The 18,365-nt window shown below is 51.6% G+C and overlaps 5 protein-coding genes across 5 annotated transcripts; 3 read left to right on the plus strand and 2 right to left on the minus strand.

The window, feature by feature from the left end:
• Positions 1–178: 178 nt before the first annotated feature.
• On the minus strand, positions 179–4,411 carry EsH8_III_000043 (aldo/keto reductase; the record flags this gene model as incomplete). Its single annotated transcript, XM_083261768.1, has 13 exons — positions 179–577; positions 639–725; positions 784–927; positions 986–1,156; positions 1,205–2,054; positions 2,655–2,723; positions 2,924–3,301; positions 3,372–3,635; positions 3,699–3,795; positions 3,858–3,948; positions 4,010–4,077; positions 4,131–4,149; positions 4,223–4,411. The coding sequence occupies 13 exons, from the start codon at positions 4,409–4,411 to the stop codon at positions 179–181; spliced, it is 2,826 nt and encodes a 941-aa protein (XP_083122255.1).
• A 2,300-nt stretch (positions 4,412–6,711) lies between these two features.
• On the plus strand, positions 6,712–8,200 carry EsH8_III_000044 (tyrosinase family protein; the record flags this gene model as incomplete). Its single annotated transcript, XM_083261769.1, has 7 exons — positions 6,712–7,002; positions 7,068–7,081; positions 7,145–7,383; positions 7,435–7,485; positions 7,556–7,767; positions 7,837–7,927; positions 8,007–8,200. 7 exons carry the CDS (start codon positions 6,712–6,714, stop codon positions 8,198–8,200), a joined length of 1,092 nt encoding a protein of 363 aa, XP_083122256.1.
• Positions 8,201–12,600: 4,400 nt separating this feature from the next.
• On the plus strand, positions 12,601–14,682 carry EsH8_III_000045 (amino acid permease/ SLC12A domain-containing protein; the record flags this gene model as incomplete). The annotated part of the gene is made up of 8 exons (XM_083261770.1): positions 12,601–12,759; positions 12,825–13,038; positions 13,104–13,258; positions 13,321–13,670; positions 13,739–14,169; positions 14,233–14,313; positions 14,381–14,458; positions 14,510–14,682. The coding sequence occupies 8 exons, from the start codon at positions 12,601–12,603 to the stop codon at positions 14,680–14,682; spliced, it is 1,641 nt and encodes a 546-aa protein (XP_083122257.1).
• A 347-nt stretch (positions 14,683–15,029) lies between these two features.
• EsH8_III_000046 (TATA-binding protein-associated factor TAF11) lies at positions 15,030–16,062 on the minus strand (the record flags this gene model as incomplete). The annotated part of the gene is made up of 2 exons (XM_083261771.1): positions 15,030–15,401; positions 15,466–16,062. The coding sequence occupies 2 exons, from the start codon at positions 16,060–16,062 to the stop codon at positions 15,030–15,032; spliced, it is 969 nt and encodes a 322-aa protein (XP_083122258.1).
• A 621-nt stretch (positions 16,063–16,683) lies between these two features.
• Positions 16,684–17,774, plus strand: EsH8_III_000047 (GTP cyclohydrolase I; the record flags this gene model as incomplete). The annotated part of the gene is made up of 3 exons (XM_083261772.1): positions 16,684–17,032; positions 17,098–17,402; positions 17,469–17,774. 3 exons carry the CDS (start codon positions 16,684–16,686, stop codon positions 17,772–17,774), a joined length of 960 nt encoding a protein of 319 aa, XP_083122259.1.
• Positions 17,775–18,365: the final 591 nt, after the last annotated feature.

Genomic DNA, 18,365 nt, shown 5'->3' on the forward strand with positions numbered 1-18,365 from the left:
TGTGACTTCTGGGGAGTTAACACCAAGTGCCGGGCATTGGCAACAAAATATTGTCGTTTTTTGAATTCCGAGTCTACAAATATCCTGACGTGTTAATACTACTTTGTTTAAACTTTTCGGATTGCTCGTTGAATATCTATACTGACTGCCCGTAACATTGAAGTGGATTTTGGAGAGTCTACCGATACTCCCCACCACAATCTCCCATTGCCTCAAACATTTCCAACCTCCTGCTTTTCTTCAACACCTCCTCAATTGCATCACGGTCTTCAGCGTCCAGTGACCAGCCCAGACTGGCAGCGTTCTCATCTGTGTGCTCACTGATGCCCATCCGAGCTCCGACAATGACCGCTCCTACATAGGGGAAATCCAGAACCCAGCGGGTGGCTACATTGGAGATGCTGACGTTGTGCTTTGTAGCTGCTGTTTTCAGCACTTGCAAGAGCTCCTGGAACAAGTCCCAGCCTCCCCAGCTTCTGATCACGGCGTAATACTTGCGTTGGCTAGGGGTGATGGCCTCGGAGTACAGTTCAGGGTTAGGCTTTCCGAGCCATTTGTCTGCTAGAAAACCGCCGCACTGATGGAGAACTGTTTAGAGCTTGATCACGATTTGTTCACTCGAGACTTTCAAGACTTACCAAAGTTCCGTAGGTCAAAAGCTTGACGTCACTTTGCTCGCATACCTTGCCCATGCGCACCGTCGGTCTGGAGTCAATCAGGGAGAACTGCTAGGAATTAGTGGGTGCACGAGCATGCCTGCAACTGCGGTAGGTTTCGACGTACCTGGACCTGGTTTGAGTATACTTTGATGCCGCTACCAATGATTATTTCGAGGTGTTTTGTGTCAAAGTTACAGAGACCCAATGTGGTGACTCGCGGGTCTTCTTGAAGAAACTTCAACGCCTCAATATATTGAGGATCGTCATACTTTGATTCGTCAGCTTTTGAACATCGCACCAAGGAGACAACTCTCAGGGCGTCTCACAAATTGCCAGTGGAACTGCAGCAAATCAATTTTGTCCACCTGCAGCCTCCGGCATCTTTCAGTCACGTTGGCCTCTACGGCAGCGCGGGTGACAGTCATTGGGCTGAAGACGCAGTACTTGGTTGCTGCAAACGTTTCGCTCTTGAAAGGATACGAAGATTGGAAGCGGCCCTTTCCTCATTAGCACAGAAAGTCGATAACTCGTGTAGGTTCACTTACAAATATGATTTCCGCATCGCCATAATGATCGGCCATATCGAATGCCGTCATGCCTGCTTCCGCATGCTTGGAAAACTGAGCGAAGATTTTGGATTCCGGCGCAGACCCCCAAGAGGGGCTGGACATTTGCCAAAGCCCTGTAAAAATCCGAGGTAGTTTTCGCGCGTTCATCTCGAACGTCTCCTTGGGCTCCATAGGGGAGTTTGCCGGAGGGTTGCCATTTGATACCCCATGGGATACCGGAAGAGAAACGCCGAGTAGCATGGAAGTTGCAAAGAGTGCCCTTCCGTAGGGATACTCTAGCGAATTTTCTTCCGTGGTAGTTTTGCAGTCAGTCAGGGACTGGTGCAGGCTGCTCACAAGCTCCCGCTCATCATCCAGGAGATCTGTTCGCGCGGCTGCGGATAATGTCTTCTCGACCGCTGTCATAATCTGCACAACATCACCATCAATAGCAGCCAAGACGTCGTACGTCTCCTGTCTGCCTTTCTCCGAGTCCAGGAGAAGCTTGACACCCTGACCGACCAGCTCATTCATAAGCGATAGACTTTCAGAGCTCAATCCGCACCCCAGCATGCAACGAATCGTTGTTTGCGTCTTCTTCAACCACGCAATATCCGGCTGCGAAGGCTTCTGCGCCTGCGCGGCTGGAAGTGCAACATCTTGGATGTAATGCCTCGTCTCCGCCTCGAGGGTGGCGGTGATTTCTGGGTGTGACGCCAAAAGCGATCGTAAAATCGCCCGCAGACCCTCAGCTGGGACGTTGGTGATGATGGTGTCCGTCATCATGTTGACGTGGGCCGTCTTGGCGCCCTGGCTTTCTGAGCTTACTGCCATCCTGACCGAGCTGCTGGTATCTTGTAAGCTCAGTCTGATGATTTGCGGATTTTTACCGTCAAGTTACCTTTCAATTGACCTATTCGCGATTCAGGTTTAGGTGTCTCGTCTTCCAAACTATAGCCAGGCTGAAGACTGGAAGCTTCATTCTTGATAGCATTGCACGGTAATAACCCCGGCTATCAGCAGGCCCTCATCGGTAATTACACAAACCGGCCATCTACGTAGCTCGCCGGTGCTGTGCCGTTATCGGTGCAATACGGAGTATAGGGATATCAGTGGGTATAAAGTGGGGTATGATAGGTGAGTGCGGAGAAGGATTCACAGACCCCGGCGACTATCGCCCTTATCGTTCACTGTCAACTAAATCTTTGCGATATCTTGATAGCTTGATTCTCTTGTCCTTGCGCAGGTTCTGCGTCTAGGTTTGCCCTTGCTGTTTCACGATTGGCAATTTGGCAAGCTCGACGGTATCATGGGTCACAAAGTTGACCTTATGGTGCTCGAAGATATCCCGAACTACCATGGACGCAATACTATTGTCGTCAATTCATATCTAAAGAGTACAACGAGGCATTCGATATCGAAGGGATGTCGTCTTGAGGCAACATACTAGTCATAGCCGGTAGATCTCAAGATAGGCTGTAAAGTCTCCCTCTTAGGCAGAGCGAAGAGATGCACACTAAGTTGGTGGAACGAGTAACCTATCTACAGCGTCATGATTAATTCCATGTATTACCTAAAAAAGCTCATTTGTTCACCGTATAGAAAGAAAACGAGTCGAACGCCATTGAAACGCCGTCTCAAAAAGACAACCCAGCAGGTTGAGCCTTTTCCGAAGTATATGTTGGCCGTTCCCTTGAAACTGGCGCCATGTCTTACCGGACCTCGATGTTGGCCTGCTTCTGGATCCCGGAAACCTTGGTGTCCCTGATTTCCATCTCAATTTCCGCGTCTTCGCCGCCGTGCGGCACAAGTCCCCGCTCGCTGTGGCTATCGGCGGCATCGACCCCGCTCCCGTTGCGCATATACCCGGCCTTGCTCCTGGGGACCTTCGACCATGGCCCCGTGTTGGACTGCATCCCGCCAGCGCCGCTTTTGGACTTTCCGTCTTTGCCGTAGCTCTGGAGCTTGCTTCGAAATCCCAGCATGAAAGACGCGATGCGGATAATGGGCTGTAGCGCAGGAAAGGAGGCGACCCATAGCCCGACGTGTCCCTCGAGGTTTGTCCAGATGCCAATGGTGGACATGTTGAACGTCCTGGCTCGCATGGGTTAGCTTGAAACTATTTCTAATGTGACGGGCTACGGTGGTGCATAGCTGGACTTACGGGTCCTCGAGAAATTGGCTCTTCTTCATCATGACGAGACGAACACAGCCGGTGACCACGACGAAAATACCGACGCTGAAGACGCAAATGACTTGGAACGCCCTCTTAGACCAGAGCATCTTGGTGTAAATGACCCAAATAGGTAGCCCCATAAGAGCGAAGTCAATGATAAGGCCGATGATCTGGTGCGCCACCATCATGGTGTTTTGGTTTCCGGACGGTACGCAGTTCTTTCCGGGAAAGAATGGTGGTTTCCACAAGTGTCTGGTAAAATGCCACCGTCAGTAACTGTCGGTCTCTCGGTTTGCGGGAACTATCACGACGCACGAAATGGGCCTGCACTGGGTTACCCGGTAGATGATGCACCCTAACGTCTGCGCTATGACGAAGAACCCAGTGATGCAAGTGAGGATTATATAAGTCTCTATTAGTGGAGAGTTAGCAATGCAGTCATGCGCAGAACATGCGAGGTATGGAAATACACACTGTCTTGGCTAAGGCGGGGCAGGAAGGCGACAATCGACAGCCTCATCAAGCCCGTGCCGATCAAGTACAACAAGCCGTTCGTGACGATTCCCTGTACACATACGAGCATAAACTGTCAGCTTGGGCGATAATACGGGTCAACTTGATCCTACCTCAAACCATATTGTGAAATCTTCCTTCGGAATATATTTGAGGTGTGCTCCGCTTCCATACTGAACCACTGTATCGCAACTCAGCTGTTGAAACCAAGCATTTGAGACAAGATGGACTTACGTCGGATGTCCATGGCAGACTGGGTAATCAAAACACCCTTTCCCATTTTCAGCCAATCACCAATATCGTAAAGGGAGATACAAGGAACTCACCCAAGCGAGGAACGCCAGGACATCGTCCAGGCCCACGGCCTTTGCCATGACGGTACGTACGTACAGTCTAAGTCCCACTATGACGGAGGTACAGACGATAAGAGCAACGTTAATCTGCCACACTATACCGCCACTGTATCCAGGTGAGCTCATGAAGTGGACATCTTGCACTGTCGTGTTCTCCGCCATCTTGAGCAAAGTGGCCTCGGAGAGTAAAGGGGCGAGAACTAGGTGAACATCAGAAGAGACGAGGACAGCAGAACGAATAGACAGGAGTTGGACAGTGTAAATGAGCCAAAGGTGCACTAAATTTATTCTTAATCGACGAGGTAGAAGACCGCCGTTCCCAGCCCTCTCCTTAGCACAAGGATATGAAAATTAGACAGCATAGATGGTTCTGCTGGAGTTGGAAGGATATCCGTGAACCAGGTTCTTCAGCATGACCGCGCCGCAAGCGTACGTGAAAAGGAAATCACCCGTGTTACAGAAGTGACTCAACAACATTGACTTCGCGTTGGTGGATGGTCAAGACCCACCCCCCTCACATCTGGACTCCAAGTGCGGCCGGCCCCTAGATATGTCGAAACCGGGTACATGGGACACAGGTTCTCGTCACTTGCACAACATCTCACTTTATACTAAGCTGTAATCAATGCAAATGTACTTTAGATGATTGCCGCAGTTCAATTTCCTAGCTCCGGCATAGAACTCGGTGTCAAGAACGCGGGCGCTGTATGAGATGTTGCTATTTTGAACATCATAGGCAAAAGCCTATGGATATCACATCGTGAATACGCAGGATTTCTCGAATGCTCCATTCTCATGATCATGGTATTAGTTCATGAAAATTTCTCTGTTGGAGCGATCACTCCCGTCCTTCCCACATTCCCGGCCGACCGGCATCAACCTGGTGACCAGGAATATTGTTGGTTCCTACTCTGGCCAAGATGTGATTGCCCGGAAGGATTCCTACTTGCAGACCAGAACGAGATCTGCCGCGGAAAATTCCGTTGCAGTCGATTAACCTTCAAAATGCAGGCAGATACAATGAAGTACGCTTCCTTAATCCTTGCTCATACTTTCCGTTATTGCTTCGAACCAACAAAAACAACATTTCTAAACGTTTTTATGATAAATTTGATAGGGCCGCTTATACCATGTCCCTACGATTAGCAATATACCCTTGTAGAGCGTTCCAACCAACACGAATAAGCCACTTCATCCCTACACTAGTTCCCGGAGAGCAACCCCGGCTTAGCGAGTGCATGCCCCATTACCCACACCACGCTGCAACAATCTTTAGTCGTGGTTCGCCGTAGTTCTTGTGCTCGGGGGTATACTCGGTATGATTTTGTTAAAATGGGCTCTGCCCGGGGTCGGAACGCACGGAAACGGTTATCTCGAACGATCCGCTAGTGATGCGTTGGAAGGCCCTCAACCCAAAGCATCACAGTACAAGTTATGTTACGCCGAAGAACACCTACTTTGACGGGATTCGATCCATTGTTTGAAATTAGTAGGCCGCGCAGGAGACGCAGGGCTATTGAGTAATAGGCCAATTGAGGCTCCATGGCCGCATGATATAGTGCACAGCTATCGTTCTCGATGTCCAAGTCTGGAGTACGATATCTATACGTCGCGACTTCGTGATTGTGTCGTACGAGAATTATCGACGGAGGAGCCTCTCTAAGTCGTATCCGTACCAGGTGCGCGTTGGAGCAGGCCAAGTCTGTCTCCTCATTGAAATGAATAGGTCCATATATCTCCACAAAAACAGGCCGAACGATTTGCAACCACGGGTGTAGAATGCACGTTGGCAGGGATAGGGTCTCTACCTTTTTTCAACGCCGCACACTAAGGCACGAACCCCAGCGTCCGGTCGCATCTGGTTTCTAGCTGCTCATAGTCAAGAAGATATTTTCCCACCTGCTCTTTGTGATGGAGAAGGAGAATCAGGAGCCGTTCCAGTCACTCGAAGGAGCTTTCACAGCTTTCACTTCAAAGTTGCGGTCATCCCACGGCTTTCGCCGTTCATGGGACTCCCGCAGCAACTTTGTACCCAAGGTCTCATTCTTAATGTCCCCTTTTCCTTCTCTCAGAAGAGATAAGCTACCAACCAGACGCGGGGAGAAGGGCCCCGCAAGACGTTCGAAAGCAGGGGTTGCAAGATCCATCAAGTGCTGCATATTATGATGAAGTGACAGTCATCGGCGGTACATTACCAATGAGCCGGGGGCGAACATTGCCTCCCACAACCCGAACTCCTGCAGCCGGGGTGTGCGCTGCCGCACAAAATGTCCCTGTAGGGTTAGTAGCTCATCTGGACCTTTGCATCAGAGGTTTGTATATTATATGCGTCCACAAGGTCTCTCAAGAAACTCGCTCTCGCTCCTTCAGCCAAGGACACCAGCTGCCTCGCTAGGAATACATTTTGACAGCGTCGAGCCCGGGGTTCGTATTCGTTTCCATCACACCTCCAGACTTCCACTATGAAATCCCTCGCCACCCTGGTCTCGGCTGTCCTGGCCCTCGCGGGTTTGCAGTCGCACGGCGCCGCTGCCGCTCCCTCCAATGGAACCCATGCTGGATGTTGCAAGAACCCTCTCGTTAGGTATGAGTGGCGACAGCTGTCCCTGGAACAGAGGCTGGACTACATCCGCTCCGTTAAGTGCCTGATGGTGTTGCCATCTGAGGGCAACGATCTGTGGCCTGGCGCAACGTCCCGCTACGACGACTTCCAGGGTATGCATATTTACATGACGCAGAAGGTTCATTTTAACGTGAGTTGAACCTGATATGAAAGTTGGTAAATCGAGATAGCTAAGCTAACTGGCTGGTATGACAGGGTCCTTTTCTCCCGTGAGCTGACGATATCCTGATAAGCAAGTCTGCGTGTCGCTTCGTTCGACTAACTATTTACAGCTGGCATCGCTGGATGCTGTATCTCTACGAGTCCGAGCTGCGCAGCAAATGTTCGTATAAGGGCGCACTCCCATACTGGGACGTGAGTCTGGATAATACTGCCGAAAGCTTCGTTAACTCACCCGTATTTGACAACATCTACGGTGTCGGAGGTAACGGACCATACATCGAGGACGTTAGCGACAAGGAAGAGTTCCCTGTACAGAAGCCAATCGTGATTCCAGGCAGATCCGGCGGCGGTTGGTCCACCCTAACTCCTCAGTCGGATGACATCTAACTCGAGCGTGCAGGCTGTATTCAGGAAGGACCATTTGCCAACATAACTGTTCCTATGGGCCTCGGTACGTTGACTCGTGCCCCTCTCTCGAGTCCAATGGCTGGCTGCGGAATTCTTCATGCTAACCGGCGCAGGTTATTCGGTCGAATCTACTCCTCACTGCCTCCGCCGTGACTTCAGCTTGCCTATCATCACGAGCGCCCTTAGTGATGAGGTTATTGAGAGGACGCTCTCTGCAGGCACCTTCACTGAGTTCAATGTGCATATTCAGGGCTATAGCATGCAGGTTAGCGGCATGACCCTTCATGCGGGCCTGCACCTGGGCATCGGCGGCGCCGTTGGAGATGTAAGACTGGATTCAAACCCACATTTCGTCCTGTTTGACATTTAAGCTGACTCGAATTACCGGGGCTAGGTCGCCGATATGTACTCGTCTCCCGGTGACCCCGTCTTCTACTTTATTCACAGCGCCTTGGATAAGACCTGGAACGACTGGCAGCGCAGAGGTACGTGTTCTGTGAATTCTCCTGACCCTTTTGAATTTTCCCTCGTTTTGGATACTGACGATCGACGTTCTCGTCGTAGACTGGCCTGCGCGCAAGACGGACATCGGCGGTCCAGATGTCATATACGGCTACCCGTTCAACTTCTTTGGTGACGTCGCCTATGAAAACATCACTTTACAGTATCCGCTGTCCTTCCCTAACTTTAGTGAGGACCTGCTTGTGGCCGACGTGATGGATATTCACGGGGGCCCGTTCTGCTATGAGTACAAGTAGCCTTAGGCTTCTTTGATGTATTTTGTGACGGTTTGTGCCGTCATATCTATAAATAGTCTATCAAATAATAGTAATCTTCAACCAAGTCTTTTAAAAAAGATTCATATAAACATTTTACCTTGAGTTTATCCCAAGCTGCTGTGGATGAAACTAATGAGGCCCGGGGAAGGATGACACGGAGCCAAGATGTCGAGATCACTTTTCTAGATTCTGGTACATATGTAGGCATATTTTCTGTCATTCGTTCGGTGCTCAAGATACCATTGATACAAACACTTATTTCCGAGCTTTGTTAGATAATTAGTAGTTGTGCTAACGTGCAGCTGAGACTTTTATATCTGTGGTATATCTGATCGCATATTGTTCTCTTGCTGTCTACCTTATGTGTTAGTCAACTAATATTAACAGCGGCTACTATAGATTGAGTCGCTGGGTGAAAAGTCTATTTTTGATATACATATTCTTGCGCAACTCCCCGTGGCTCTGCTTTCTGCAGTACTATTTTCTTTTCACTTAGACCGGAACTTGGCCTGTCTTTTATTGTCTACTGATACTTGATAGTTAGTTGGATTTAGACTAATGTCTACGGTGTGATTTCTGGCGTGTGCTAGCGTTGCGTTGACAAGCTCTACTTCTTAGCTCAAGCCGCGCTTTACAACCAAGTTTCCCGATAAAATAATTGCTAGATTCCCCATGACACAGGCGTCAAGAAACCAACCATCCACGGAGCTTGCCGGCGCGGTGCCGTTATCAGAGCAACACAGGGGATCCCGAAGGTATTAGCGGGGTTTAAAAGTGGAGTGTGATAGGCGGTGCGGAGAAGCGTTTATAAACCCCGGGACCGGCGACTATTGCCTTATCATCTTCAACTGCCGACTAAATGTCCGCGAGATGCTGTAATCTGTGACCAGCGCGCAATGAAGGCAAGATGATGGAACAACATGGTGAAGTTTCACCGGCCCCTAAACTTGCGTAAGTGCCAACAGTGCAAGAATACAGACAGAACGCAAAAGCGCTAACTTTGGCTATGACAATCAGTGTCAAGGCTTGTCTGCAATGCAGAAGTGTCAAGATGAAATGCATTACTGGAGAAAATGAGACAGTCTGTGAACGTTGCGCTCGCAAATCGATGAAGTGCGTCGTTCAGGATCATCGTCGAGGTAGAAAACCTGGAACGCGGTGCGTGCTCCTGCAAACATGTAAGATAAGCAAGCAAACAAAACGTTAACAAGGCTTCAAGCATTTCGAAGCGCAACTCTGTTCAGTCAGTCCCAATCGTCTCGTCACCTCCTCCGGTACAGCCCAGGTCTGTAGAGGAGACTCATACCGGAAGCGCCGAGGCGCCATCAATACAGAGGAGTCCAGACTGGAGCAACGGAATCCTTCAACCAGCTGGGCTGTTCAATCGCGCAGCAACACGTGGGAGCTTTTCTCTCGGAAGCATCTTAAACGCCTTCGATTCGACCACATCGGAAACCCATACTGATGAGTCACGGATCCCTACAGATGATCCAGTTCAGCTTGGCTTCGTCAATCTCTCCATTGCCTCGTCTTTATTTGACAAGTAAACATTCCGCATCTTCTCAGTAGGCCTCTTTAGTAACATTCTCACAGCTTCATGCAAACCCTCAACCCTTACATTAGTCAACTGGATCCACAATTGCACACCTTTGGTCGGGTTCGAGAGGCGTCCTCGTTTCTTCTCACAGCCATTCTGGCAGCGGCCGCAAGGGCATTCAACCCAGCCCTCTACAAAAAGCTCCGTGACCATGCAGAAGACCTGCTCGCTGATACATTCCGGAAGGGAACCAAATCAGTCGAGACAGCACAAGCGGTCATGATCATGACTTATTGGAAAGAATCTGAAGATACCCGCGCATGGATGCTGCTAGGTTACGTTATTAGAATGGGTATGGAGCTGGGCTGGCATCGGTTAGCCCAATATTCTCGGAAAAGCCTGGACTCGGCGACTGAATTGGATGCGCGAAAGGCAAGGAATATTGAGAGGACGTGGTTCATTCTCTTTGTTTACGATCGAAGGTACGATCAAATAAGCTTGAAAATCGTTGTGAACATACTCACGGAATGTCCGGCTAACGACTGTGGACGCAGTATGAGTCTTCAAACCGGCAAGCCATGGATGATTGAGCGAAGTGAGTTCGTTGAGTCCATTGAGCCATGGTGCAGAGACTCGATGGCCACGACTGGCGATCGACTCCTCGGTGCGTTGGTTACTTTGCGCCTGTTGAGTTCTGAAGTTTTCAGGCTGTTGGGTCCAAGGTCGAGCAGAGTTCGTGCCAGGCAATTGCATAGTCTCGAGTCTCTTCTCGCTATTATTAAAGGCAGGATTGAAGAATGGGAATCAAGGTGGCTCAACATGGCAGATCCAGGTAAGATTGCTCTAATTACGAAGTGCGCAGCAGCTAACCTTCAACAATGGCAAAGGCAGTTGCCATCCCTTCTTGATTCAATTCTACGGTACCCACCTTCGTCTTCAGCTGTTCTCGCTTCCTCTGCAGGATATTTTGGCACAGTCCGATATGAGAGTATCATACCATATGGAAGCTCTCTGGGTTAGCTACTCGAGTGCTCTAGAGATGTTGCACCTCATATGCCGTCACTCCTCGTGGCTTTACTTTGCTCAGGACTCCGTACATGTAATGACTGCATACAGCGCTGCATTTTTAATCAAGGTAAGACTGGACGCATTTTATTGGTTGTGACTTGGACGATAACTCATACTTTGACCTGTAGCTTTTGCTGTCTACTAGCAACTCAATATCCAGCCAGATTGACGCCGCCGTTCACGGTGCAATATCCGGCGCTGCGCTTGTGTTTTCTCAACAAGCTGCGCCTCCAGGTTCAAGCTGCGCATTACAAGCTAGGTTTCTCGACAATGTATTGGCTAGATTTGCCAAAGACGTCCGAAAGAAGCAGGGGAATGGAGAAAGCAGTGCTGGCAAGTCCGTGAACCAGCCCAGGGCCGGCGCAGAAGAAACCGGCGACCAACCTAGCCCGCCGACGCCCGCGAATGGTCTTTTGACAAGTCCATTCCGAGGTTCAAATCAAGAACTCGGGCTGAGTTTGGATTTTGCGGACGATGATAACTGGGCTGGACTCATCGCAGAAGCTGGCTTCAATGCTCCAGATGGCGTGTTTTTCGCCTAGATGATAAATGATACTTGAATTTCGGAAACAATGTTTTCGTGGACTTCTTTTCTTCCAAAACTTTGGCTTAAATGGCCATTACTTGATGTAATTGAAATGCTGTAAAAATAGATGAATCTAGGCATATTTCGACTTGTGAGATCCCCCCTCCTGGCAAGTGGGTGGTAAAAAGCAAAAAGCTAGTTACAGTCGCTTTGTCCATTTTCGTCGTTTTGATATCGACAAAACAGATCAGAGAGCCAGTGGCTGTGGGAGAATTGGGATGGGAAAGACGTAGATGGTAGAATGCCTAGAGTGCCGCAGTTTTCTGCCCGTTTTCTTTTTGCCCTTTGTGATATCTTTAAACGGTCGTCTCGGAGGCATTTAAAGGAACAGCGGTGGTCTCTGAATGGCGGAAAGTCCTAACTCCCTCTCGGACAATTTTCAGCTGAGAAGGACAACACGGATCTGGGCACGCAATCAATGCATCCGTCGTCATCCAGTCATTTTTAGAGGTGACTCGCTGCTTTGCGGCGAGAAGTGGCAGCACCGATGCTAGACACAGAAGTGTTATCAGCATTGTGTGCCTGCCGGACCACGCACAAAGTTCCACACTCACATAGGCTGTAGATACTGATGCCTTGATCGGGCGGCAGGTACATCATTTCGCCCTTTAGGGTGAAATAGTCCCCTTCTTTGGCCCCGCACATGATCCGTTTGCCCGGCGGACAAACGACCTCGACGCGGAGGTCGAATAGCTGGAACGCATCTACTGGACTTGACTCGGATGCCATGTTGTCGTGTGTCGAAGGATTTGACATATCAATTGGGTTTAATTCTTCAATGGCCAGGCAAGGTCAATCTATTCCTGGACTTTTATCCAATATTACAAGCGTCCTATCCCCGCACTCGAATCCCGCCAAGCTTATCGGCCGGCGTCCTAAGCGGCAGTGTGGTCCCGGCACCGGTGTCTCAAAGTCTATCGTGCCCCTGCTGCGCCGCGCCGATTGGCTGCGGAGTAGGAAAGATAGGCATCCCCGACCTAGGACCCTGAATGGCGGCGGCGGAGCGTTATCAGATACACCGCTGGACGTGATCACTAACAGCCTTCATCAACATTGGCCAACCCATATTATTAGCCATGGGGTGCTGCAACTTGATGCATGCAACGACTTCTGCAAACACGACCGCCTCCAATTGCTCCATACTTGCAGTTTTGGTGACGCCCGTATCCGTGCCGTCTTCGACACCAAATGGAGGGAAAAGAGAAAGATGAGAGCACAATCGGTGCGGTCCCGGAGATGGACGCGGGTTCCGGCCAAAGCACTTCTATCCCCGACGAAGGGGGCGAGGGAATCAAGCGTGACTTGGAATCACGGCACATCAACATGATTGCGATTGCGGGAATGATCGTGAGTTCTTGACGTCGCGCTGGCAGGCAAATTCGGCAGCGACACATTGTCTAACAGGATGCCAGGGAACCGGTCTCTTCCTCAGTTCGGGCACGACAATCGCAACCGCAGGTCCCGCCGGTGCACTATTGGCATACATCGTGATGGGACTGGTCACCGCCGGCGTGTCCTACACCACAGGAGAAATCACCTCGTTCATGCCCTCAACCGGTGGTTTCATTCGTCACGCGACCAAGTTTGTTGAGCCGGCACTTGGTGCAGCAACTGGGTGGAACTTTTGTGAGTAACATCGATGCCCGCGACAGATTTACAAGGAGAGATGCTAACGTTGTGTCAATTGTCAGGGTATACGATGTCCATTTCTGTGCCTGCCGAAATCAGTGCGGCCGCGACCTTGATTCAGTTTTGGAACACGTCGGTCAACCCAGGCGTCTGGATCACAGTATTCCTGGTTTTTATAGTGACGGTGAACTTTTGCGGCGTTCGACTCTATGGCGAGGTATGGCGGTCCTTTTCCCCCGGAAGCCCCTATTGTGGGCACAAAGCTTACAAGTGTGCCAGACGGAGGTTGTATTCGCAACCCTGAAAATCATGACAATTATTGGCCTCATCATCGGCGGCCTCGTCATCGACCTCGGCGGAGGGCCAAGCGGCGACCGCATAGGCTTCCGCTACTGGCAGAACCCCGGAGCTTTCAACAGCTACCTCGTGCCCGGCTCTGCTGGAAACTTTCTGGCGTTTTGGAAAGTATTGCTGTCGGCTGCATTCAGCTACGGAAACATCCAGGTTGTCGCCATCTCCGGTTCCGAGACTCGCCAGCCGAGAAAGATCATCCCCGCGGCCACCAAAAAGACCTTCTTCAGAGTGTTCTTCTTCTACGTTCTCAGTATCCTCATTGTAGGAATGATTGTGTGAGTCAACTCTCTTCTCTCTTTTTTGAACAGCGCGAGGAGACGACTTCTGACAGCTGGAAATACAGGCCATTCAACGACGCTTCACTGAGCATCTCAACCGGAACAGCTCAGCAGTCCCCATTTGTCATTGCCTTTACCCGCTCTGGTGTCTCGGTGCTGCCCTCCATCATCAACGCCGTGGTGTGCACATCGGCCATTAGCAGTGGTTCGGCTTGCGTCTTCATTGCTTCTCGAACTTTGTATGGGTTGAGCTGCGACGGCCATGCTCCCAAGATACTCCAGCAATGCAACCGTTTCGGAACACCTCATTACGCCGTGGGACTCACTTGCGTCCTTATGCCTCTCGTTTACCTTAACGTGGCCAACAACACATCGGTCGTCTTTGGGTGGTTTGTCAACATCACGACTGTTGCCGGTTTGATCGGCTGGATCGTCATAGAAGCGACATATCTTCGATTCTATGCTGGTCTCAAAGCACAGGGCTATTCTCGCAACGGTTAGTCATTAATAATCCCCTGAAGGTGAAGGCCGCTGTTGACTTACAATGTACTCCTAATAGAACTTCCGTACCGAAGCCCGGGCCAGCCATACGTGTCATGGATCACCATGGTGATGGTCTTCCTAGTTGTTTTCTTCTCAGGTGAGCCTACGTGCCTGGGACAAAAATCTTGATTCCTGATGCATAAACTGACGCCGGCATGGCACAGGCTTCGATGTCTTTACCACGGGTAATTTCACCGCTGCAGGCTTCCTTTCCTGCTATTTGAATATTTTCATCTTCGCCGGTAAGAATAACCAACTAGTGACGATGGATTTAAGCTGACGTCGCTGCTTAGCGTTGTACATCTTCTTCAAGTTCTACCTCAAGTCCCGAGTGGTACCGGTTATGGAAATGGATTTTGAGACGGAGTTCGCTTCCATCAGACGTGAGAAAGCGCAGGAGGAGATGTGTGGGCCTGAAAAGACTGGGTTCAAGCAGTCACTTCGCAAAATCATACATACCGTGTAGGCGACTACAGTAAATTAATACAGGCAGCGGAGTAGACCAGAATACCTTATAAGAGTAATTATCAATATCAAATTTTCAGCTTCTCAAGGTTGTAAAACGCCTGTTGGCCGGATCCAATCCCGTTTCCGTTTCCCGGCCGCTCGTATAGTCATACAATTGTGCACCAGAGGCAAAATATTATTCTTAACACAGTTCTATAATGTGTGTGAATTTGATGGCTATATGCCACCAAGGTAAAGCTAACTCGTTGGTTAGAATGGGTATCATGTAAAAGCCTCCAAGCCCTCCTTGCAATCATTCGTCTCTCCCCGTTTCTAGGGTCTCAAAAATGTGATACCTCGCCTGCATCACCTGAAGACCCGTCGACCGCCGGTCCGAACAGGGAACCTCTCCACGCCGCTGGATTGTTGTTCGTGCCACAAGCCCTGGATGCCCACCCAGCCTCCGTCTCCCGACATTCTGTAGCGCCGCCATGCCTCCCGGAGATGGTCCGGGCGCAGGGGGCCTCTCCTGTCTTCCTTGGCAGCCTGACTCTGGCTAGCCTCGTCCTTGGGCGGTGGAGTGGGCACCTCTGCCTGCTTTTCACCCGTGGCCTTGATCCATTCTCCTTGGACGTCCCGGGCCCTCTCAATTAGCTCTCCGATGAAGAGCTTCGAGACCGACTTGACTGCAAGCGCCACGTTGGGCGGGACTGATTGCGACACGGTCGCATTGACAACCTACGGACGTGTCAGTATGATGCGCGACGCTGCATGAGGTTTCGGGGTTGCAGGTGACACCTACTCTTTTGACCACGGACTCAGTCAGTTTGGCTGCACGCCAGAGCTCGTAGCGGTCGTATTGCTCTGGGTCAAAGGACTCCACAAGCATGGCACGGAGTCTTATCTCCTCTTGCTTCTGCTCCTGCGTCCTCACCGTAGAGTCCACCAAGGCCATCCGCATATCGTTATCGTCGTCATCGTCATTGGCACCGTCATCCTGGCCATCGCCTCCCCCGCCCGCGCCGCTGACTGTTGTAGGTGCACGCCCGCCAACGAGCGACGGTGTCTGCTCTCTCGTTTCCACGTTCGTCTGGTTCTTGGGTTTCCTGCCGCGCTTCTTCTTAGGAGGAGCGCTGACCTGGCTACCGCTGACGACGCTCATGGCATCCGCCGAGGGCGACCGCGGGAACGGGGATCCGGCTTCGGGAGGGAAGGAAGTCTGGCGAAGAGGGTGCGCAGCTGCTGAGGTGACTGATAGCGTTGAAGCCTTGCGGCGCTTGGCGGACTGCTGGGGTCCGCCATCTGAAGCGCGCTTCTTGTTCGACATTGGGAGTTGTGCGGATGACGGGTACGGTGGTGAGAGGGCCGTCGGAGAGTAGGAGTATGGAGGAGAAGCCATCGTGAAGGCCTTGGGGGTAGAGGAGCAGTGGAAGATGATCGAATCGGGACGGAAAAGGCAGGCGCCGTCGCGGCTGTGCGAAGACCTGAAGGAGCGTTCGGTCGGAGATGCAAGCCGTGGTTTCTCTCAAAATGGCGTGGGTGTGCTGGAAGTCGTCGATGGAAATTCACGTCGGCAAGCAAAGCTGGCTGGCGTCGAAGCGCGACGGATGGATAACCAGAGCAAGCCGAGAATGAGCACGGCTGACTAAGAAATATAAAATCACATGACCCCCAGTCATTGCCAGTGGTAGAGTAAGCCACAGCTGTTTTGCAGATCCCACAGGACCCTTGCGTCTGGATCGGGAAAGTGGGGCTCCTAGGGAGCTTCAAACCAAGGCGTGGCCAGTGCTGACAGCGCTGGGAGTTTGAGCGAACGGCAACCTGGGCACCTGGGGTCGTCCGTCCACGGTGCGGTGGATGGCGCTATGACTCGATAAGATAACGCCGGCCATAACCGAATTTTCTGCGCCGATTTCCCTCCATGCTCATAAGTCGAGCGGGTCGGCCTCTCTGGACTTGTTCATCTGGAGCACCCCAATTCCTTCTCCCAACACCATCCCGCCACCATCTCGACATCACAATGACTCGATCCGAGGGCGCCGAGCTCAGCAAGAGCAAGAAGCACAGCAAGAGCCGCCACAATGGCCACAGCGGGTCGAGCGACGTGAGCGAGGCCGAGACGGCCAGCCAGTCCAGCAAGCGGGGCTCCAAGAAATCGAAGCGCAAGGATCGCGACGACGACGCCGTCGAGGTCAACGGCCACTCCGACCGCTCATCCAAGAAGCAGCGTCGCCCGAGCCTGAGCCAGCCGGCGCGCGACCCGCGCGACACGACGGCGACCAAGAAGTCCAAGTCCAAGCCCAAGCCGGAGGGGACGGTGACAAGGTCTCCGAGCCCGGTGATTGACTTTGACGGCCTGAGCCGCCCCAGTAAGCTGATGACACCATCCCCGAGCCCCACGCCAGCCATTGACTGACTTGCGCCCCTCGTCCAGGTCTCGGAACCCGCGAGCGCCTCGAAGAGTCCCCCGAGCAGGCCGCCAAGCGACTGGAGAAACTCAAGGGCGCCGTTCGCACGATTCTCGAATGCGTCGGAGAGGACCCGGACCGGCCCGGTATTCTCGACACCCCGAGACGCTACGCCGAGGCGATGCTGTTCCTCACTCGCGGTTACCAGCAGAACGTCAAGGACATTGTCAACAACGCCATCTTCCAAGAGGGCCACAACGAGATGGTCATCGTCAAGGACATTGAGATTTTCAGCCTTTGCGAGCACCATCTCGTCCCCTTCACCGGCAAGGTGCGCACCTATGACTCCTCGCCCATTGAGGTTGATGGGGGATCCAGCTAACAGAGTTTGCAACAGATGCACATTGCCTACATCCCCAAGAACCAGGTCATTGGCCTGTCCAAGTTGCCCCGCATCGCTGAGCTGTTTAGCAGACGCTTCCAGATCCAGGAGCGCCTGACCAAGGAGGTTGCCTACGCCATCATGGAGGTTCTGAAGCCCCAGGGCGTGGCGGTCGTCATGGAGTCCAGCCATCTGTGCATGGTGATGCGCGGCGTGCAGAAGACGACGGCCAGCACTATAACCAGCTGCGTGCTGGGAGCCTTTGAGAAGAAGGAGAAGACCCGGAACGAATTCCTCAGCTTGGTGGGCCTGAAGACATAGAGGCATGCAGGCTGAAGCATTCTGAATGAGACCCCTCCTCTGGGAAGGGTTGCATCGGTGGTTCTGTGTCGTTTTTTACATATTTTTTTTGGGCGTTTGGTTTATAGGGGACATGCATCACGAATGGGAGAGACCATCCTTTCAACACACTGGGTCAAGCATTGGCGATTTTTGGGGGGTAGATTTCATGAGAAGGGAGCTCAACGCTCGTTCTGGATAAAAACCTTTATTCTGCATTTACAGCGCAAATACAATCGATTGCGTGTCACAGGCTGGGCTGCTCCGGCCAGCCGCAGCCGCCACCACCAGCAACAGCCCACTGTGTACGGTTCCTGGTGTTTTGATGTGTCACCTTGGGGGAACGGTGAGGCCCTTCTCCCTGCGTCGGGGTTGCCTGCGAGCGCGCAAAGGAGGGGCAGTGAAACAAGGCCAGTGACGCTTGCACGGTCGCATCGGTATGAAACAGACTCGGTGCAAGGTGCCGTGGGTGCCTGCCCAACGGGTACATTCCTGGCAAATGAAAAAGAGAAAAAGAAAAAAAAAAAACACTAGCCACTAGCATTATGCTCTCAAGTATGAGATGAGGCAAAC

This window comes from Colletotrichum jinshuiense, chromosome 3, assembly GCF_051148585.1.
Source record: "Colletotrichum jinshuiense chromosome 3, complete sequence".
In the NCBI taxonomy this organism is placed as follows: Eukaryota; Fungi; Ascomycota; class Sordariomycetes; order Glomerellales; family Glomerellaceae; genus Colletotrichum; species Colletotrichum jinshuiense.